Below are 22,049 nucleotides of genomic sequence, written 5' to 3' on the forward strand. Positions count from 1 at the left end.
CCAACATCGATGAGGCCATGGTCGTTTGCACGAAAAACTAAAATGCAAGTCAAGATGAGATAGGTCCATGTAATTATATGGAATCGATTTCACTGAATGAGTCCTACTAGGGGAATAGTTCGTTGCGGTCGGAGGAATGATTGAGCCGGAGGGGATGCGGAGCGGAGCCGGAAATGCAACTCCACTGAGCGATTGTTCCAAGCCTTGAACCACAAGGACTAGCGAAGCGATTATTCTAGCGCGGAATTCCGTGTCTCAATCTGCAGCGGACGCACGCGAGCAGTGCCTGGAAAGATTTGCAGAACCGCAATTCGGCCTTTTCTGAATCCCGTGCCAGTTCTGTCGCGCCTCCGACGGAGCGCACAACCCAAACCACTGTTCACGATCAGCCATAGATTTCCAGATAGATTCCGCAGGGTTTCTTAGTCACATTCACAGCGTATTTCGAAGTTTTAATGCTGCTCCAAGTAGACAGCCATTGAAAATGCTCGCCTCGGTAAACATCAAAATGATTCGTGGCATTAAAAACTTTTACCGCAAAAGTGCGGGTGACATTCAACGCTTAAACTACCGCATCGTCTTCAGAAACTCGCCAAACCAGTCTCTCACCACTTACTGCCTTGTTTCTCAGTAGCACGATCGCATCCTGTGCCCTTTCCAGCAGTGTCTCGCCTTCCACTATCCTCTGAGGGTTCGGCCGCACGACCTTCTGCTCGAGTAACGTCGGAATGATCTCGCATTGCATCTTGTCTTTGAAGAGTTGGTTCTGTTCGATGTTAGTATGGAAATATTGTTCAGATTCGGAATGCATGTATCTCACCTTGAGATAAAAATGCGTTCGAACCCCCTTGACAATGACACCCTCCTTCCACTGTCCTTCCGCTGGCTCCGTCATCTGATAGACAGGTGCTTGAATTTCTGTCGGGTCACTGATGACCACCGGCAGCATCACAGCAACTTTGGTGCCGTCGTCCGCCAGTTTTGTGATGTGCCGTAATGACCCCGTCAAGTGTCCGATGCAGTCGATCACGTAGGGCACACCTTGCGGCCCAAGGTACTCTCGGATTTCATCGACAACGTGCTTGTCTCGATAATCGAAACAGACGGTGGCGCCGAGTGACTTCAAATACTCGTGATGCTTCTTGCTCGAGACAACGACGAGGTTCTTGTATCCCCAATGCCGGAAGACTTCGATGGAGTACATTCCCACGGACCCGGCCCCGCCCCAAAGCAAAATCGGCGCGTCGGCCTCCGGAGGGGTCCACCCTTCGGGAATAGGCCACGGCAGCGGCAGGCCGAGATCCATGACGGCAGCCTGGAAAACGGTGACAATGTTGTCGGGAACAGTGACAGCCTCTTGCATGGTCAAGCCTTGCGGCATCTTGCCGAGCAAATATGTCGGTACAGTGATGAGCGTCTGTGCAGCCTTCTCTTTGCCATCCTTGACGTCGCGGAAGGAGTATCCCAGAACTTTGTCGCCAACCTCGAGATCGACATGATGCGGGCCGGGGCCAACCATAAGCACCGTCCCTGCGAAGGTGTCGCCAAGAATGCGGGGGAACATGTCGATCAATAATCCTCCGTCGGCCTGGTGCAGATGATAAGGCGTCGAAGAAGTCCATTCAACCTTCACAATGACTTCGCCGGCATCGGGTGGATATGTCGGTGCATCGATGAGAATGAGTGGCTCGCGGGGAGCCCTGACGGCGACCGCCGGGTGAATTGCCGGGATTTCGACCTCCATGTTTTGATTCGTTCTTCGGCTCACTGAAGATGGAACTGTCGAGGGTGCGTGGAAGGAAAGAAAACTGGGAGAGAGCCGGGCTTAAGCTGCGCAGAAGATGAAGATCGTGGCCCACAACGATCATACGAGAGCTCGAATGCTTTTTATGAGGAATGATGAAGCTCCCCGAAGGCGGAAAAATAAGCTTCGGAATCTGCATTCAATCTAGGGTCCTATGACAGCATTGTGCATGCCTAGTCCTCTCGCTAAAGCTGCTGTTGGATCAACAATGGCTGGCCGTGGGCTGGGCGGATTTCTGCGGGGGCTTACCAATCGCCCTAGTGAGCTGTCTCTCCTCTCGCCGTGGCGAATGCGATGACAAGTCGTCTCAGGAATGTATGAGCATTCTAATGTCGTCCGGCTTGAGCAGCATTCGGCTCGTGCGTCCGGAAGCCGGATTCGTTGGGACGAACTTCCGTGCTTCTTCTGATGGAAGGATTCTTGCTGAGCAATGTCTTCAGCGCCGAAGATTGTTGGTGGAGATCACAATCGCATCGAAATCGTCCATCCTCGGCGCCGGTAATCTATTTGGCGGATGATTAGCTTGAGCATGGCGATAGAGATTGCTTATCAAAAGCCACATTTCTCTCCTCTTTCTTCAAACCGCCACGGCGACTCTTCGGCCTGACAAACGGTCAATCGGCGAAGAACGGATCTGCCGATCCCGGCTGCAGCCCCACACGCCCCGCATCTCCCGGCGGATATCGGAGCAGGATCCACAGCTACGCTCAAAATTTCTAAAATGCAGCAAAAAGTCAACTTGCAAAGAAGCCGATGCTTCGGAGCAAAAGAATGTGATCAGTGGGAGGCTTGAACTCCCGGCCTTGGCATTACTCAACACGACGGATGTCGTATTAGTACCACGCTCTAACCAACTGAGCTAACCGACCTGCTGGTTGTGTGGAAGCTGGGAACCCTAAGATCCATATATTGGATCCACTGCGAGAAACCCTGCGGCATGTGGCCACCAGGGGACTCCAAAGAGTTTCCTTCCGTGGCTGTGACCCCTTAGTTTACATTAAACATGCAGGCTAGGAAGATACCCTAGGGGCTATTGCTTGGTGTTTCGGTCGCTTTTCGTCATGGATGTACGTTATGGTCGTGCAAAGGCACCCCAAGGTGAGGGCCAATCAGGACTGAAATAGTTTTTAATGAGCACTCCATATATAGAGGAAAGGGGTTAGACATAGCGTATTGAGAGAATCGGCCTTGAATTCCACACGGAAACTCGTCAAGCATACAGACACACTAGCATTTACGACCCATGCTATCTTACCTAGTACTGATTCGTCCCCAGTCAGTGCTTATTTTGGCTATTGTCGATGCAGAAGAGGTTCGTGAGGGCATGAGGCACTCCCTCTCACGCGGCATACTCAAGGAAGGGGAAGCCTTATCTCACACGCGAGCCCAACCAGCCGTCATAAACTCGAACTTAGAATGCATGAGGCAACACGCAGGATATTCGCAATAAGTGTTTCAACGTTTCTTTGAATTCATATCTCATAACTCATTTCAGCCAGTAAAGTCCTTCATAGCATCACCAATAGCGTCATGGCCCTCTCCATCCTTGAGGTCTTTGCCTCCTCTTAGGTCCTTGTTCGTAGCCTGAATCAGCACGCGACGGTAGCTCGTCAAAGCCGGGCAACCACTATCTGTGACTTCCAAGATCAAGTGCAGCAACTGGCCCTTAGCCTTGGGCTTCTGGCTGATCAACTCCAAACAGGACTTCTCGGGTGGTGGCACGGTGACCTTAATCTTCTTGCCCTCTGCATCCAGCTTCTCTATGCCGAGATGCGCAACCTCGAACTGGACAAGCCATTGAGACGCGCTGGGCTCGCGGTATTGCCACCACTTGAAGGTCAGGTTGTCGCCATCAGGGTCGTACGTGTCTGAAGCATCCAGCTCGATGGTGCTGTCGGCCTCGGCTTCAAAGTACAAAGGCTCCAATCCGCCCTTTCCATTGACGACCACGATGGGGTGGTGGTTTGTTGATGCCACATCGGGGTTGAGCGACCACTGCATACGAGCAGCAAAGTCGTTCTGGTAGGTATCACGCCAGCGCCAGATGGTGGCCTGGTTAGAACGGTACGTCTTGCCGTCTGCGCCGACAACTGAATCCGACATATCGCTGTAGTGCTTACCTCTTTGGCCAGCGTCGCTAGCGTCTGTCAGGTCGTAGCGACCGCCCCATGATCCGTATTCAGGGTGCTCACGGTCACCGACACCGTTCTGGATCAGGTACAGGAAGGTAGGGGTGTCACCCTCAGGGATGAAGAGATAATCCGGGTAGGCGGATCCCAGGGGGCCAATCTGAATGTTCTCCTTGATCCACTGCTTCGAGACCTTGGAGAAGTCGGGACCGCCCTGGTCAAAGCCATAGTACTTGTCGCCAGAGATTCCAGTCCAGGCGGCAAGACCGTACTGGTTCCAGCCGTGGATGGATGAGATATAGAAGATGTCGGGGAACTGGGTACGGATCCACGCGGAGGTGTCGTCTTGGTCTGAGATGGTGTATACTCTCAACTTGGCGCGCAGCTTAGCCGCCTCTTCGGGGGAGTGCTTGTCGCGGATGGTCAGGAGGACCTGGGCGAGGACATTGGTACCACCCCAGACGAGCACCCACAAGGGGTCTTCTGAAGCAGCCTCAATTCTTTCGAGAAGGAGTTGGGCACCGTCGGTCAAAGGCTTATCCGCACCTACGCCAGCCATACCATAGACCTATCCGTAAACGAATTAGCGAGATCCCGAAAACCGAAATGGGAGCTATCTTCCTCTCTGGCCGAAAAGGGGTTCATCGCGTAGGGGGTTGTTTGCGTACCGGTGGGCCCGACTTGACCAGGGCTCGGAGACTGTCCGCTGAGGGATACGGGTAGTCGGGATGCGTGTGCTTGTTGAGGTTGTCGACTGCACCGGCGTAGGCGTCGAGGATCTTGCGAATGTCCTGGGGACAGACCTTGTTCTTCATCCATGTCGAAGAAACTGCGACGAGACCTTCGGTTTGGAACTGGTTGGAGTAGAGGAGGTAGCGGACGAGGGACTCCGCGTCGTCGGGCTCGTTGGAAATGTCTGTGAGGACAAACACTCTGGGCTTGTTGGGGAAGGTCTGAAGTCTGGTGGTTTGCGCCATCTTGTCGGATTGTCTGCAGGTCGCTGTGCAGCCTGCAGGAGTGACGTGAGGGGAAGAGAATGAAGCCACGAAGATGAGGTTACGAGACGGTCCAACTTCGTCGACAAGGGTTTCTCTCAACCGGCACCTGATGATCTGGAATGATGCGATTGTCTTCCTTTCCTTGAACGAAGCCCTGCAGCTTGCAAGCAATGCGTCCCTTTGTATGACGAGATTCCGCGCGCGACGTGTCTTTGGAAGTGGGATGCTAATGATTTCCTTGTTTGGATACCTTCGCCTGTGGTCTTCAGGCCCGAATCATCGTGCGGTGGCCTCGGCCGGATTCCGGTGCTGCTAAATATTCTCCAGGGTGTCAACCCCGCATGCCGATGGCTTCTGGACCTGGGCTTGTCCGGTTTGGGGGTTGTCAAGCGCCCACGCGACTCGTGTGGGGACAAACGTCCAGGATCATTTCCCGAGGCCTCGGTCCGGGGTTGCGTCATTTCGAATGAAGGAGTTGGATTGGAATAGCTTCACTGACGCGTCTTGAGTGTCTGCGACTAGTTGTGGGCGGTTTTCGTTCCGCACTCATCAACTTGTCGTCGTTGAGTGTTGGAGTCTATTTTGAAAGCCCCTGTTACCGCGATGAAATCTCGCGCCGTGACCTGATCATTTCGATCAACTTCAAGCATCAATCACATCAGATGAATGCTTAAACTTGGAGACGGGCAGGGCGAACGATTAAAAACACCCAATGTTATGCGGCGTTTAGAGATGCCGGATACGGAAATCCTAACCACTCTCTGTTTCTTCCCACGCGAAAGACGGCACGGAACACGGGCCAACATCGGAGTACGGCCACCGCGATAGTGCGTGATCACTGATCGGTAACTCGTGTTTACGCCGCCGAACGGCGCAGTCTGGACTTGACCGACTGTCGACAGAGAATCCGCTTTGTTGTGAGAAGCCTAGCCAAAGTCGGAAAAGGGCCCCGAAACGAATCCACATGGCTGGAAAACGCCCGTCAAGTCGTGGAGAGAAGCCCCCAACGCTCGCGAGCCGGAAATAGCCGGGTTCGTGTGTTTGTGCAACGCACGAGGCACAACAAATTTCTCCAAAATTCCCCTGAGCCCAGGAACCGGTTCTCGTGCGGGGGTTACAATTCCTGCATGGGGAAACCAGAGGCACTTCAGCGGCCAAAGGGTGGATATTGGCCTGACTCCCCTGACTCGTCCTGTCCACAACCCACCACTCTCCATGCTCCGACTTTTGATCGGGGCCCCGCAGGTCCATCCCCAGATCATGCTGTCTGCTGGAAACCTCCCCAGATCCACCGTCATCCTTCCCGAGAGGTTCCAGAATAGGGTGACCATTCCATGATGTCGGCGTGGGCCATCGGATGGCATCGTAAGTACGAGTCGTGGGGGTATCTTTTTATAAAGACTTGTCAACGCCCTTGATAGTGCAACATGGTGTTTTGTCTGCACCTTGGCGTTTGTTGGCTTTAGTCTTTTTATCTTGCAAGCAACCAAGTCAAAGCCTGCCAACCAATCCCACGCAACTGTCAGCATCCTGAGAATTGTTCTGATTTCGCAACGCGACAAAATTTTCACCATGGGCGGCGATACGGAGAAGAACAACACCGACCACCTCGAGCATCCCAACGAGGCTCGGGCTCAACTGGCCAACTTGGGAAATGCGGAAGAGCATGAGCTTGGCAAGTGGGAGTCTCTGAGGAAATACCCCAAGGCGTCATTCTGGTGTGTCTACGCCGTCTGGTGTGTGCTGGTCTTGAGTTTCGAGAACCAGGCCGGAGGTAGCATTCTGTCTATCCCCGAGTTCAGGAAAGACTTTGGACATTTCTACGACGGCGACTATGTTCTCGACACGAAGTGGCAGTCTGCATTCAATGGCGCCCCCGTTGCCTCGTAAGTGATTCTTGGAGTGATTAGGGGTTTGAAGAATCAGTCTACTAACAATCAACTCGTGCAGCGCTGTTATTGGTGCTTTGGGCAGCGGTAACCTTGCTGATTGGCTTGGCCGAAAGACTGTCATTATGATTGCCCTGGGTTTCTCATTCGTCGGAATCACTCTCGAGTTTGTCGCAACAACCAACGAGGTCTTCTTTGGCGGAAAGTTCATCAACGGTTTCGCTATCGGTGCTCTTGGTTCCGTCACGGTTACATACATTGGAGAGGTGAGTCGTCGAGGAACACTCTCTGTAGTGCGATCCACGTGGCATAAACAAATTCTGACTGACCCAATGTAGATCACTCCTCTTGCCCTACGAGGTCTCTTCACCTGTCTCACAGGTCTCTCGTATACCCTCGGACCCCTCATCGTCGCCGTCATCATCAACGAGACCGGAACCCTCAACAGCCGCTGGGCCTACCGCGCCGTCTTCTGCGGACAATACGGATTTGCCGCCATCGCCGCCGCCGGTATCTGGTTCATGCCCGAGAGCCCCTGGTACCTTGCCATCAAAGGAAAGCAGGATAAGGCCTTGAAGTGTCTGGCACAACTAGGACACACAGGTGATGAGGGAAGAGTTCGTCTTGCGGTCATCAACCAGACGTTGGACCAGATCACGAGTGAAACCGCTGGCGCCAGCTACCTGGAGTGCTTCCGCAAGTCCAACCTCCGACGTACCATCATCTCCATCTCTCCTCTCTGCATCCAGAGTCTGTCAGGCATCACCTTCGCCGCCTCCTACAGCACTGTAAGTCTCTATCTCATGAATTTAAGAAGGCAGCGAAACTAACAACCTACCAGTACTACATGCAACTCGCTGGATACAGCACTGCCGACAGCTTCAAGCTCCAGATTGTTCAGCAAGTCATCTCTCTGATCGGCAACGTCATGTCATGGTACTTAGTCGACAGAATGGGACGTCGCAGCCTTACTGTCAATGGCCTTGCCGTCCTGACCGTCATTCTCCTGGTCACCGGTGGCCTCGCTCTTCCCGGCACCCTTGCCACAAACAAGGGCACCGTCGCTCTAATCCTCCTCTACTGCTGGTGGTACAACGTTACCATCGGTGCTACCGCGTACACAGTCCTTGCTGAGGTGTCTACCTCCCGTCTGCGTATCAAGACCATCGCCATTGGTCTGGCGTGCCAAAAGGCCCTCGAAACCATGTGGAACTTTGTTCTCCCCTACCTCTTCAACCCCGACAAGCTCAACTTGGGCGCCAAGCTGGCCTTCATCTTCGGAGGCTTGTCTGTCATCTCATTGGTACACCTGTGGTTCAAACTGCCCGAGACTGCCGGAAGGACTTACGAGGAACTGGACGAGATGTTCATGAAGGGTGTTCCCGCGCGCCAGTTCAAGGGATACACCCCGGAGGCTACTGTCAGGGGCGAGGCCGTCAAGACGGCCCTCGACAAGGAGCAGGAGTTGTAAAATCATTGTAAAGTTGGACTATCATAGATACCCCTGTCGTTTATTAAAATGGCCGCAATGCGAGCCGAGTTGCACATACATGCTCTATGGGTGAATAAGTGAAGAACAAAGCCCGACGTGAGCTTGGGAATGTGTTGATTAGTGGCCTGGTATTTATCGTATGGCGAGTGTGTGAGGGTAAACAGTGTACCGAATGTCAGAAACATGGCTGCTGTCAGACGGTAAGAAAAGAGATAGCTCCATGCGCCAGCCAAAGTCCCATTGATGGCAACTACGAAGCACATTGTTTGGTCGGCCCGGGTTGCTGTGCCATAGCCTGTGGCGCACTCCAAAAGACATTTGGTGGTGTCGATCAATCATTTCATCGACGCGTCTCGCTAGCGGCATGTTGCTGTCATTTCTACCCCTGCTCCAAATCCTGCGTCTCACGCACGAAATCTCGGAAGGACGATTTGATTGGAGTTTCTTGTTCGCAATGCCAGATCTCGAGGGTGGTTGCTATCCGGAAGGGGAGTATGGCAAATGGGAGTTTCGTTGTCCACGAAGGATTCCTCCGATGCACCGCGCTTGCAGCCACTTCACGCGGTGGCTGCTGTCGCTAGTGCTGACGAACGCGCGCCCGCAATCTCCTTGTCTTAAAATCTCACCATGTCCGTACGTTTCCGCGCTGTCATGGATGTCTCATTAGAAACAAGCTTTTTGGTAATTGCTTCATCGACCTTCGAGATTTCCTTCAAGTCCCATCGTGCGCAATATTGTCCAAAGCTGTGATGGACAAGATCCAAGGAGACCCACCGACAGTAGCCGTCATCGGCGCTGGTGAGGATTGAGACATCAACCTCGGACTCCCATTAGCTCGTCTGCTGATGATGGACCTTAGGCTCGACTGGCATTTCAATGCTCAAGACTTTGCGTGAAGATGGGTTCGACGTGACATTATTCGAACGAAGGAGTCGGGTGGGAGGTTTGTGGTCATACACTGATGACAAGAGCATGACGACTGCTCTTCCAAGTGAGTCTCTCAACCAGGAGCCACTCATCAGTTCTTCTCTGACCCAAGATTCTAGCGACAAGCGCAAACATCAGCAAGTACACGTGTGGGTTCACAGACTTTCCTATGCCAGACAGTGGGTACCAACTTGTTCGTCCCTTTCAAAGCTAATACTGGGGCAGAATATCCCCCGTTCTTATCGCAAGGACAGTTTGAGGAATACATGGAGTCGTACGCCGAGAACTTTGACCTATATAAACACATCGTCTTCAATGCACGAGTTGATCAGGTCGTGCGTAACAGAAATGGGTCGAAATGGCAAGTGGAGATGGTTAGATCCGGTGCGCCTGAAACGAAAGAGTTTGACAAGGTTGTTTTCTGTCATGGGTATCAGACAAAGAAGAAGATGCCAGTTTACGAGGGCCAAGCCAAGTTTGAAGGCACTATCATACACTCGCAGCAGTTTCGCAAGTATGTTGGTATCCTCCTCATACACAGGATCTTCCACTTAGGCTCTTTACTTACATGAGACGTCTAGACCATCTGATTTCAAGGGACAAAAGGTTGTCCTTGTAGGGCTCAGTGCCACTCTGAGCGATGTCCTTTCGGTCATTGTGGACCAAAGCGACCAGGTCTTTCTTTCACATCGAGCGGGCGCCTGGATCATAAGCAGATGGCGAAACAATCTTCCAACCGACCTCCTCGTTACGCGCTGGCGTAGACAGGTGTCGTTGTTCATTCAAAGCAAGTTCCCAAATCTCACCAATAAGCTTGCTCAACTTGCAACTGGCCTTTTGATGAGACAGTACGGAAAGATTGATCCATCTTTCAGACTACTCGATGATGTTGCGCCACTCAGCTTGCATCTGGCAGGGTGCATGGATACTGTCCTAGAGCTTCTCCGAGAGGGCAAGGTCACGTCTATGCATGGCATCAAGAGGTTCACCGGCCCGAAGTCAATCGAGTTTCAGGACGGCACTATTCTAGATGATGTCGATTCAGTCATCCTCTGCACCGGATACAAGGCTGACTTTGATCCGATTCCCTTTTTGGAGACGAGCAAACCCAAGACCGACCTCGCGGGCAACGCTTACGGCGGCCCACCCCTGCAGCACCTGTACATGAACATCTTCCCGCCAGCTCATTGGGATAGTATTGCTGTCCTCGCCTACTCTGCCTTTGGAAAGAATAACGGCTTCTCCTTCTCAGATGTAACGTCCATGGCCATCAGTAATGTCTGGCGGGGTGTCAGCTCGGATATGATCCCCCCAAGAGCTGAGATGGACCGCGCAATTGACAAACACCACCAGTGGGTAGCAGGCCGCTGGTTCAAGGAGCCCAGAACCGACACTTCTGCAGTTAAACAATGGGAGTTCCAGGGTTTCCTTCATAAAGCCGCCGGGACTGGCATGGAGAATCTGGGCTGGGGATGGCGGGGCTGGGTAAGCTGGTTCAAGGACCCTTACATGTGTTATCTGATCAATCATGGCGTCGAGACAGCACATGCGTTCAGGTACTTTGAAACAGGGAAACGGAGAACTTGGGATGGAGCGCGGGATGCCATCATCCATATCAACAAGATCGTCAAACAGCTCAAGGCCAGCAGGAAGTAACTTATTTGGCGTGGGAGTAATAGTAGGATTGGACTGGATTGATTTCCTACAAGATTCGACTTTTGTCTCATAGACGCTACTTCTTTAACCCATTCTTTCTCATTTCACGCACTCCTTCCGGTGTCGTTTGCATCGCCAAACAGGTCTTGGTGACTTCAGCTGTTCGGTCACTTCAGGATCATAGCGCTCGTTGCAAGGGGCTGAAAGGCCAGAGCGTAGCCAGCAGTGAAGTCAGTACAGTCATAATAGCCAACAACTTGCAGAATATGGCGCTTTATCTCTTTTTCGCGTCTCTCCACGGAGCCGAAGGCTGACACAGTCACCCCGGACTTAGCCCCGCAAACTCCGGCCGTCTCCGGGCCCCGCACGGCCCCTACCGATCGGTAGTAAGACCGAAGGATTTATTCGGCGAAGAAGAATGCCGGGCTATGCTACCGATCGTTATCCCCGATTTCATGTGTAACTGGAGGGCCCGATGGATCCCCTTGAAACTCTGTTCCTCATGTTACATTGTCGTACCGAAACCGATCAACATTCTCGCTACGTCATTATCTCGAATGATCCCCGCACCTGGGCTGCATGACGGCTTCAATGGTCGCTTCACCTTTGTGACCCAACCGCGGAATGTTGCTAAAATCCGGCAGGTATTTCCGCGCATTAGTCAACCATGTCACCAAGCTAGACCGTCTACAGCCGGAACCCCTCACTGGACATCATTATAAAACAGTTAAGAGCTATCGCAACACCGGAATTATTGGAAAGAAACACCAGTCTATTCAAGAAAACAGCTACCGACGAAGCAACCAACTCAATCAATTGCACAGATTACAACCGTCATCATGTCGAACTTCCTCGCATCTGCTCCCGAGCCGGCCACCGAGCTGGGCAGAATGCGGGTTCTTTCTTCCACCGCCGGGCTTCGCGTCTCATCCCTGGCTCTCGGCGCCATGTCAATTGGTGAAGCCTGGGCGGAGGCAATGGGCGCGATGAACAAGGAGCAGTCTTTCAAGCTTCTGGACGCATACTATGAAGCAGGCGGCAACTTCATCGATACTGCAAACAACTACCAGGATGAGCAGTCGGAAACCTGGATCGGCGACTGGATGGCTGAGAGAAAGAACCGTGACCGCATGATTATCGCTACCAAATACACTTCCGACTTCAGGAGCCATCTGTACGGCAAGGGGAACACGGCAAACTTCATGGGCAACCACCGTCGCAGCCTGCATCTCAGCGTTGAGGCGTCTTTGAAGAAGCTCCAAACGGATTTCATCGATATTTTGTATGTGCACTGGTGGGACTACACAACTTCTATCAAGGAGATTATGGATTCCCTGCATATTCTGGTCGAACAAGGAAAGGTGCTTTATCTCGGTATCTCCGACACCCCTGCCTGGGTCGTCAGCGCAGCCAACACATATGCCATCGATCATGGAAAGACGCCTTTCAGTGTCTACCAGGGTCGTTGGAGTGTGATGCACCGAGATTTTGAGCGGGATATTCTGCCGATGGCTAGGATGTTTGGCATGGCCTTGTGCCCGTGGGATGTCTTGGGCTCGGGCAAGTTCCAGACCAAGAAGGCGATCGAGGAGCGTAAGAAGAATGGCGAGGGCTTGAGATCATTCGTCAGCACAGGCGAGCAAACGGAGTTGGAGATCAAGATCAGCGAGGCTTTGGCCAAGGTAGCGAGCGAGCACGGAACCGAGAGCGTGACGGCTATTGCGCTGGCTTACGTTCGCAGCAAGGCGCCGAATGTTTTCCCAATCGTGGGCGGCAGGAAGGTCGAGCACTTGAAGCAGAACATCGAGGCCCTCAAGATCAAGCTCACCGACGAGCAGATTGCCTATTTGGAGAGCGTCAAGCCGTTTGATGTTGGGTTCCCAAGCAACTTCCTAGGCGAAGACCCGAACATCACTGGTCACTCAGCGCGCCTGTCTCGTGCGGCGCAGATGTCATTCCCCAATGCGGGCAGACAAACAAGCGTTTAAGAGATGGTATCAGATGATTAGATAGGATTAAAATCATCACATAACAAATGCAATCGTCAAGATCTAGAACATTCAAGTGGATCATCAGATAGCGTCCTTCATGATACTTCATATTCAATTCTCAACTTGCTCTATCACCGCGTATGCTAGTCTGTGGAAGTGCCTTGTCCCCTTGTTCCGCATACGGGGCATAGACGACGTAGTCACGGTACTCGGGTGCGTCTCGATCAATTGTGCTCAGTTGAGTGCCGGTCATCGTGCTCGTTGTAGTCTTCTTCGAACTGTTCCACGTCGAGGTGTTGCCCACCTCTCTGGCTGCCGCCGTGATACGGCTAAACGTCTCTCTTATCTTGCGTGCAACGGAACGCCCTGTTCTAGGCTTGTTCCTTATCTGTTCGGGCGTGTGCTCCGCGTGACATCCCAGTCGTGGCTTGACGCGTCGGACGAAAGCCGTCATACCCGGCATGCAGGCACATATGACACTGGCGTGCATCTCAACGAGCGACCAGATCGAGAGGGCTTTGAAGTCGACTTTCGACATATTAGAGCCACTTATCATCACGTTCAGGTGGTCGATGCTACTCACATGTTGGATTCTGTGTGTCCGCAAATTTCGCAACTGTTGCCAGTCTTATGCAACTTGACACGGTGACACTGAAGAGGACTATGAGCCAGGTACTGAGGAATCGCTTCAACGTGGGGCAATACATACAACAATCCGACCAAGAAGATGAGGCTCACGCCAATCTTTTTCCAGATTGTCCACGACACGGTAATGCTAAAGCGTCATGTCAGGCACCTTAAATGGTGTTAAGAAGCTCCGACAGAACTTACAATTGTGTTACTGGGAGAATGACGAGGGCGAGGTCAATGGCGATGTTGGTCCCTCCATTCACGAAAGTCATGATGTTGACTTTACCACACTGTCTAAGGTGTGAGCGGCGATTTTGGAGTCAGGAAAAGGGGATAATGAAGGATGACAAAATTCATACCTGCCCTGCATGCTGCCCATCCCACCGTGTCCAGTTGTACGAGACTGGACTACAGACGAAAATGATCGCAAGGATTTGGCCGATCCCGTACATTGTTGTGATACCAAGCAGACCATAAGAGGCTTTTCGGAACCAGCTCTCTTGGAATAACCTCAAGTAAAAGATGATCACTGAGAGTTTTGTAACCGCTACCACAAAGGAATAGAAGAGTTCTTCGGCAAAGAATATCTGAACACACAATCAGAAAGACATCCAACATTGAAGCAAACTTTACTCACAAGCAGTATTTGGGTGATGTTATCTGGCGCAACTGTCCAGATATCTTGACCGAAGCCCAGGCTTACGACTGTTTTCGGTGAGGACAGGCTAAATATCTGGTTCGGGGTGTATACTTACGCACTTGAGATCCAACGTCAGAAGCTACTAGTATGATCTATGGAAAGACATTAGCTTGTGCTAACATAGAGTGCCGCGTTGATGAGCGAACCATAGACGCCAGAATTGCCCAATCGTCCCACCCAAAAGGAAAAGCTGGATTCAAAGAAGGAATCTTGGATATGAAGCGGCTTGAAACCGCTATGAATGAGAGCGTGAAGATAGTCCACGTAATTGGAGGCTGGTCCAAATTGCGAGTGAAAGGCGCCCCACACGAAGATTTGGAGTAGTTTTGAGCTTCTATTCGTGTATGCATCACGTTAGTAACGCATCTAGGAGGTGCCATGATACGAAGAAATAATCGAACTCACGTAATGATTCAACAACAGTGCAATTCTGCATCAAACATCCAGCTATCCCATCATTGAGCTGTTGATTCGTACATATACAGACGAAATCGGTGGGTTGACAAGTGGACTTCGCTAGCTCTGCTGCTGTGCAGTTCATCTGCATAGCACTGCCTCAGCAACCTTCCTTCCAAATGGACTTGCGCATTGATAGTGGGTGGAACATACCGCGCAAGGTGATAGCATGCTCGACATCTGCTGCGATGCAACGCCAGCCGGGTCGGCTGTGGTCGGTAGTGATGTTGCATTCGATGGCACCGCGCTCAACACCATCGCGGAAGCCATCGTGGTCTGACAAGCCAACCCTGCCAGGATGTTTAGAATAGTTCGCTTCATATCGACCTAGCAGTCTGATGCTGCAACGACGAAGGCGAAAGCAATTCGCGACCCCTGACGATTCAGAAGCTTGGAAACACGACGCAAAGCCTACATGCCGAGGCAAGAGAAACCAAAAAAAAAAAGTGGCGCCGTGAACTTTTTAAAATGAATGTGGCTTTTTGATGTTCGCGGCGTGCTTAGGCTGGAACTAAGACAGACAGGCGAAACCAACAATGATGGAAAGCGGCTTCGGCAGGGGCTTCGGCAGAGACTTGGCTGCATCCGGCGCACCTAGCCCCGGCCCGAGACGACCTGGAAGCCTGGCTGCCCACGCAGTCAAACTCAATAGACTTATTGTTTGCTTGACTCAGGTAGCTAAGACGAACCCGAAATGAGCCCGCTAGAATTTCGACCATTCTTTGATCGCGAAAAATGCCAAAGCGCGATATCGTAGGCACAAAGTTTGGAACCTTATTTCTCACGAGGAGCAACGTGGTTGCCGAAAACAAGTTCAATTGATGTAGATACTGCAGGTGCCGCCCCAGACACCATCTCAAGACAGACGTTAGTGTTGATGAGAAGGATATCCCTAGTCCTTCGACTTTCTTTGTAGAGACTGACATAGAAGTTATAGCCGCTGCTCGGACGAGAATCCATGAGCTTCAGACGAATTAGACTCTATGTTACCCCACTTGCACATAATATCGTCTGCCCTATCTGCACGGCAGTTACAGCGAAGGAATCACTTTGTGCGGATTGACCCTGAAAGTCTACGCAGCTGTCGGGTCTGTCCGTGTCTCCATCATCGCAGGGTTGATGCAGGTTACATGAGGCCCAGAAAGCTTGTTGCTGTATTCCCCTGTGCAGTGATCTTCATACCCGGCAGCCTGTGAGTTGTTATCGAAGCGGGGACTATGCATACGCGTGTTTCCCACGTGGTCAGAGCTGAACTTTCCCCCCGTTGCCGAAAAGAACCCCGGCATGTCGCAGCGATAGACATCGGAGAAGCCAAGGCGCTTAAATAGCTGAGAGACTGACTCAACAAGATTATTTGACAGTGAAACTTGCCTAGGATTGGTCCAATCAACCCATGGATTAATATTGGATGTTATGGGGATGATTTGGGATGGAAGCCATTGTCTCCTGATTCTAAGTTATCCTTAGCCATGTGGAGGCTTGGCAAACTTGCCACCCACACATAGTGAGGTTCGAAAATATTAGGTATGGGGCTGAATGTGTATAGAGTGATGAGAAAGACAGGTTATCCGTGTCACATTGGCGTTAGAATCAATTTTTACGTTGAACAAAGATCGTGTAACGACTTAATTACACAATGGGTGTGATTAACGTGATCAACGATGTTCTACTGGATCGTCTGGAACAGCAGACGCACGTGCTCAACGGTCTCGACGAACAATTGAGCAGGAGATGCATCAGGGAACCGGTTGCAACACGCAGTATCTACGGTTCTTTTAGTCTCGTCGCTTGCACGCCCATGACAAACATTGATTGGTATTGGACGTCACCTGAAAGGGACGTTTATGCGCTCATTCTTGTCAAATAACCCCTATTCTCTTGTTTTAATACTATCGTATTGTGGTGTAATACATGGACATACTCGAATTTTCACTAGTCCCTAATTTGCATGATCTTTCTCAACTCGCTCCGCCAGCCCAGCTAGCATCGGCACTGTCGTCGCATGGTCGAATTTGCCCGCGGCCCAAATGATCATTCGTTTGACGACTCCCTTAGAGGTGATACCGGCACGGAGCCGGAGATGTACCGTGGTTTCTACCCTCGATCCATCTGTGCCTTCGATGTTGGACTCATGGAGGAGGATGGCCCACGTGATCCTCGTACCATATCGAATGCTCGTGTAGACCAGCGAACGGGGAGGATTGATGCTGACAACATTAAACGAATCATCTTTACTCAGGCCGTAGTCGGGGACTCTGTCGCCGATTTTTAACTCTTGGAATTCAGGTTTGATTGTACGAGCCCCAGCCCAGGATTTTGGTACAACTCGTTCCCATCGCTTCGGGAGGTACCATCCGCCGCGCGACTTGCCGAGCTGAACGACCCAGGGAAATATCTCTTCAGCGGGAGCCCGCATGGTGCGGTACTCGTTGAACATCATGGCGGCATCCGGGATGATGTCATCCCCGGGATGTTTGGATTGGTTCACTTGGCTCATGTTGAAGGCCTTCGCGAAGCATCAGCTAGTGCGTTGAAGCGCTGTACGTGAGGAGTTTCTGACTTATCGATATGTTTCCTTAAAGTATGTACTGCAGTTGATAGTTCTTCTTAAGCAGATGTGGAGGCTGAACGAACCGATGCACAGTTGCGGGGAAAGGGGACCTCGAAGTAATCCCGCGTCATTCGCTGCTTCTGCACGAGCCATAAGACGGCAATCAGTGCAGCAATACGGAATCTCCTAAATACCGAAAGCCGCGATGAACTTTAAGTCTAGTCTGGGATGATCCATGCTCAGACCCTTGCTGCTGAATATCGCGAAGCTGTCCAGTTGCGTTAGCTACGACCTAGTCGGCCTAGATGATTCTCTTTCACTAAAACTGAAGAGAAAGATTTATAAACATCCCTCCTTCTCTGCCTTACACGTATCTGGAAATAATTGAATGATTGTTCGTTTTGGTAAGCTATTGGAGCCCTCTCAAGGTTCCCTCGCCGGGTGATTACTCATGTCCTTTTCAGTATTGTTTTTACCAATCTGCTTGACGACTGATTGTGCCTCTTTTCGAGATTTGTTCTACCTCGACTGACATCCCGACCAAGTTGGATGCGTACAAGACTGAGTTAAAGAACACAAGAGCGGTGATATTCGGGTTCTTTCATTGCGGCGCAGTAAGTTCAGACATAGATCTTAAGATAGATAGTATCATTCTATCTTTTTGACGGTAGGTAGTCATTTCAACGATGTTCTCTTTGAAGTATTTCCATAAAGACTTAAGGTTCATTAGATGAAGTGCGTGTATCTCTTTGAAGTTGACTTCCTGACGGTCACTAGTTACAAACTGGGATAGGAAGGTCCGACAAATGTGGTCCGTAACAGCCTGTCATCCCTGAGATTCCCTTTTTCCACTAAGTACCAGTATCCTGAGAAGTTTTGAAGACCGCCTGCTAGGTTGCGCTACCAGGCGCTTCGAAATTCAAGACCAGACCCCACTTCTCATCCAGCTGCGTCTCGTCGAAGTACCGTGTACATAAGTATGCCCAATGCCCGGTAACAGTTGCCAGCCGGCGGCAACCTCTGACATATTCACGTATATGCTCATTGGCCACCTCATCATCGGTCCAGGGAAGAGGGTCACAGCATCCTCACACGCTACATAATGCTTCCTGATGAGACTGATAATTCTATGGACAGACTCATGAACCGAAATGTTTTCCGTGTTCATGAAGAGGAGGACCATGTTCTCAAGTTGACCGACATGCTGCGTTGCGGTCAGATAACCTGCGTAAACAAGATGGAGACGCCTGAAGGGTCAGACTTACAAATTCCTTTTGTACACTCAGGATTTCATTAATCAAAATGGACAGTCTCGTACACTCTGTCGCAACTGTCTTCATTGCTTCATGGTATCTGGTGGAGTCTGGCAGCTCGAAATCCATCGCGAACTCGGTTTGAGTAATAGAAGGATAGACACCAATGTCGGCGATCCTAATTTCAAAATGATACCAAGGATCGGGCAAGTGCTCGCCCTGCCTCACTGCTTGCTGGCGGGCTACACCTTCGATGTACTCGTGCAGCTCCCTCCGCATTCGCTCGATCGACATTGGGCCCATTTCCTGTCTCATGGCTGTGAGCACTTCGTACAGTACTGCTACAGTGCCTGGAGAGTCAACTGGCGGGGTGAAGCATGCTTTCGCAGGATCAGGGTGGAGGCAGTGTTCGACACATTGGAGTGTCAAATCACAAATGTGACGTGTCCCGGCTGCATCAGTGGTGAGTTCGCCACCTGTGTCTATCTCGTCGTCAAACCAGAATATCTGAGGGCACAAATGTCTTTAGCTCATGTTCTTGAATTCGACAGGATAAAGATTACAACAAATGGACTCAGCGATATGAATTACCCAGTACGCGTATTTTGTCAACGTCAATAACTTCTCCTTCTTGCATCTCGAGTAGAACACGCTTGCCATGATTGTGTAATTACCCTTCGTCCGATGTTTAAGTTTCTTTTCTTCGGGAATATTCACGCTGCTCGTGTACATGTTATTGAACCACGCTTTGAAGGCCCCAGGCAGACGGCGAGGTTGACCAGCCTGAGGTGGGTTGGAGGAGGGGGAGGGGATAAATTCAACTTGCCTCTTCAGCCACTGGTCAAGCTCTCCATTAATCTCGTCTAAAACATCCTGGGAGTGAATTTCCTTTGGCCACGCAGGCATCAAGCTCATCAAATTTACTACGTGGACCTCTCGTCCTACACATCGGCTTATTAGCCTGTCGCGTTCGTATGCCGAGGGGGTTGAGTCAGAAAGCTTGTATTCGGTCGCCTTAGAACGGCTCGTAACAGGTGGCGGAAATTCATGCCCTGCGATGATCACTGGACTGCTGTCGGATGACAAGTGGGGTGCATTCAGCGCCATGATAATGATTCAGACCGAAGTGGCTGGAGTAAGTGCAGATACAACCACAAGAATAACCAAGAGGGACTTAAGTGACAACATGAATGCGAGATCATAGAATATAAGTTATATTAAAATCACTGGGTGAAATTTTCTCAGCATTACTTAAGTGATTCGGAAGCTGGAGATTGACATATCCATCGAGTGCCGAACGGCGTCAGCACTAGCGTGAGCGGAGTGACCGCGGATCAGGTTCTATTTGGATTTACTTTCGCTCTCTTGAGAAAACTCTCATCAGGTCGAAAGTAGAGAGGACCGGAGATCGGCTGCGTTGATGCTATTCAGCTGCCAATAATCATGCGGGGAGGTGGGTCGAATGATAGACAACACATTCACCTGTCCTAATTGATCTCGCCGATATCCACTGATCCCCTTTGACATGCTTACAATATTGATTCATATCTGTGATCGTGGTTTGTAGCATGCGTCAAATACGTCATTACCCGAGGGTTTGGGGACTTCGGGATAACTTTTGGGACTTTGGGGTGACTCCGAGAGTTGGACGGCATATGATGCAAACATCCTAGACTATTGAGTACCTCTAATCATAAGCAGCCCACTGGGTTGGACATCCACCTACACATATCCTAGTGACCTGTGCAATTTGACGTGGGCACTGGGTGACTTTTGGCTGATCATTTGAATCCTTGAACATTCCTCGGTGCAGCGAGGTAGTCACTAGAACGGACCAAGCAAATGGATTGTCCACATGCAAGAAGTGAATACACTGCTGATAGTCTCAGAGATTGGCATAAATTATAGATCACAGATATTCTACTAGAGTTTTGCTGTGCAGGCAGTGTCCAACGCACACACACCCTTATTTTAAAGCGATTAAACATCTTGTACTCGCTGTTGTCATCACTGTTATCGTCGCAATCTATCGTCATCGTCCATCGTCATCGTCCATCGTCATCGTCCATCGTCATCGTCCATCGTCATCGTCTGTGGTCGTCGTCTATTGTCTTCGTACATCGTCGTCGTCCATCGTGAGATCGAAGTATCAGTATACTACGAAAGGGGCATTGCCCGGCTAGCAGAACTCTTGTACTAATATGTACGCGCGTTGAGCACCCGAAGCTAGCAGCTGCTCGCGCTTTACGTACCGAATTGGAATGCCTTGGCTTGTCGTAAGAGATCGCAGCTTGGTACCACAGGATGCTTCGTTGAGGCTGGTTTGCATGCCATCCAATTTAGTAAGGCACAGAAGACTGAAGTGAGCACATTCCAAGCCACTGTCAATGTTTCTGTTCGCCCGGTTTCATAGCGGCGGCTTGTCGAAGTAGCTATCTCACGAATCGCGTAAAAGTCAGCAGAGACAGTTGTCTCAATACAAGTTTGCTTGGGTGGCTGACGTTTGCCATTTAAGGCAAGATAGAACAAAGAACATAAGAGGATGTCTGACAAAACAAACCATCTTGATTCCGAAAGAAGTAAAAGTCAGCCTATTGAGGCTTGACTATGCTTACTCGGCAAAATAAGACACTCAGACGCCGTTTCTTCCTTGGGTGACGACCATAGACATATCCTAATTCGCTGCGGGATAACAGATAGCCTTTTTCCGCCGCCGAGATTTGTTTTTGAGACTCGTATAGACAGCCCCCCGACTCCGAGATTGGTAAATGGTGAGCTGGGCTCATCCCAAGGGATCTGATTCAAGTCTTCTTGGCACACTCTGCGATGTTGATAGGGCGCCACATGAAAACCGTATCACCCACCAAATAATCACGGTTTTCTTGCTCTTGGCCATGTGACTTGAACGTTTGGTAACAAGGAGCCATCCATTATTATCTCGCTCTCTTTATAAGACAGCCAATTATCCCCACCATGGTCCGCGGGCATCCTCTTATTCACTCTCGCAACCTTTGCTTCCATCACACTAAGTTCAACCGAGATGCGTTTCACAACTGTCCTGATCTCCTTGGTGGCTTTGGCCAATGCAGCCGTTCCCACCTGCTCGAGCTTTCCCAACTCTGTGGTATGTTCTCTCCCACTGATACTCAGTATTGCATGAATCCTAACCAAAGTTTCCATAGTGCGTAACCACGTGCATGCAAACCTCTGGCCTCGACAAATATGCCTGCAGAAAACAGTGCCGCGAGACTAAGCAATCTCTTTGCTCAAAGAGCTGCAGCGCGCCCCAGACTCGCGAGCTTACTCACGACGAATCCCTTGTTGAGAAACGCCAAATTACTAGTCCCGTACGGTATCCCATGCTCTTCTTGTTTAACGCCAACACTGATAATCCAGAAAGTGTGTCGAGCTTTGTCTAGCCAGACCTGAATGCGCTGAGGCGCGGTCCGTCATAACAGGCGATAGCTCCGCACCGGCCAAGTCCCTTGAGAAGCGGCAGTTCTCCCCAGTAAGTCACCAACTTAGAACTTTGAACATCTCGGTACTGAGACTTTTGAAAGTGCGTTCAGGCTT

General features: G+C 50.9%; 5 protein-coding genes and 1 non-coding gene across 6 annotated transcripts; 3 read left to right on the top strand and 3 right to left on the bottom strand.

Moving 5' to 3' along the window:
• Positions 1–562: 562 nt before the first annotated feature.
• Positions 563–1,744, bottom strand: COL26b_007550 (putative secondary metabolism biosynthetic enzyme; the record flags this gene model as incomplete). The annotated part of the gene is made up of 1 exon (XM_053180337.1): positions 563–1,744. One exon carries the CDS (start codon positions 1,742–1,744, stop codon positions 563–565), a length of 1,182 nt encoding a protein of 393 aa, XP_053035786.1.
• Positions 1,745–2,578: 834 nt separating this feature from the next.
• On the bottom strand, positions 2,579–2,673 carry COL26b_007551. The gene has a single exon. It is a non-coding gene; the product is annotated as a tRNA-Ile (tRNA).
• A 622-nt stretch (positions 2,674–3,295) lies between these two features.
• COL26b_007552 (uncharacterized protein) lies at positions 3,296–4,910 on the bottom strand (the record flags this gene model as incomplete). The annotated part of the gene is made up of 2 exons (XM_053180338.1): positions 3,296–4,501; positions 4,602–4,910. 2 exons carry the CDS (start codon positions 4,908–4,910, stop codon positions 3,296–3,298), a joined length of 1,515 nt encoding a protein of 504 aa, XP_053035787.1.
• Positions 4,911–6,503: 1,593 nt separating this feature from the next.
• Positions 6,504–8,291, top strand: COL26b_007553 (uncharacterized protein; the record flags this gene model as incomplete). The annotated part of the gene is made up of 4 exons (XM_053180339.1): positions 6,504–6,817; positions 6,882–7,086; positions 7,159–7,608; positions 7,662–8,291. The coding sequence occupies 4 exons, from the start codon at positions 6,504–6,506 to the stop codon at positions 8,289–8,291; spliced, it is 1,599 nt and encodes a 532-aa protein (XP_053035788.1).
• Positions 8,292–9,284: 993 nt separating this feature from the next.
• Positions 9,285–10,895, top strand: COL26b_007554 (uncharacterized protein; the record flags this gene model as incomplete). Its single annotated transcript, XM_053180340.1, has 3 exons — positions 9,285–9,303; positions 9,465–9,753; positions 9,821–10,895. The coding sequence occupies 3 exons, from the start codon at positions 9,285–9,287 to the stop codon at positions 10,893–10,895; spliced, it is 1,383 nt and encodes a 460-aa protein (XP_053035789.1).
• Positions 10,896–11,734: 839 nt separating this feature from the next.
• Positions 11,735–12,883, top strand: AAD14_1 (putative aryl-alcohol dehydrogenase aad14; the record flags this gene model as incomplete). The annotated part of the gene is made up of 1 exon (XM_053180341.1): positions 11,735–12,883. One exon carries the CDS (start codon positions 11,735–11,737, stop codon positions 12,881–12,883), a length of 1,149 nt encoding a protein of 382 aa, XP_053035790.1.
• Positions 12,884–22,049: the final 9,166 nt, after the last annotated feature.

The sequence above is a fragment of the Colletotrichum chrysophilum genome (assembly GCF_026319265.1).
Source record: "Colletotrichum chrysophilum strain AFK26 chromosome Unknown scaffold_61, whole genome shotgun sequence".
Lineage (NCBI taxonomy): Eukaryota > Fungi > Ascomycota > Sordariomycetes > Glomerellales > Glomerellaceae > Colletotrichum > Colletotrichum chrysophilum.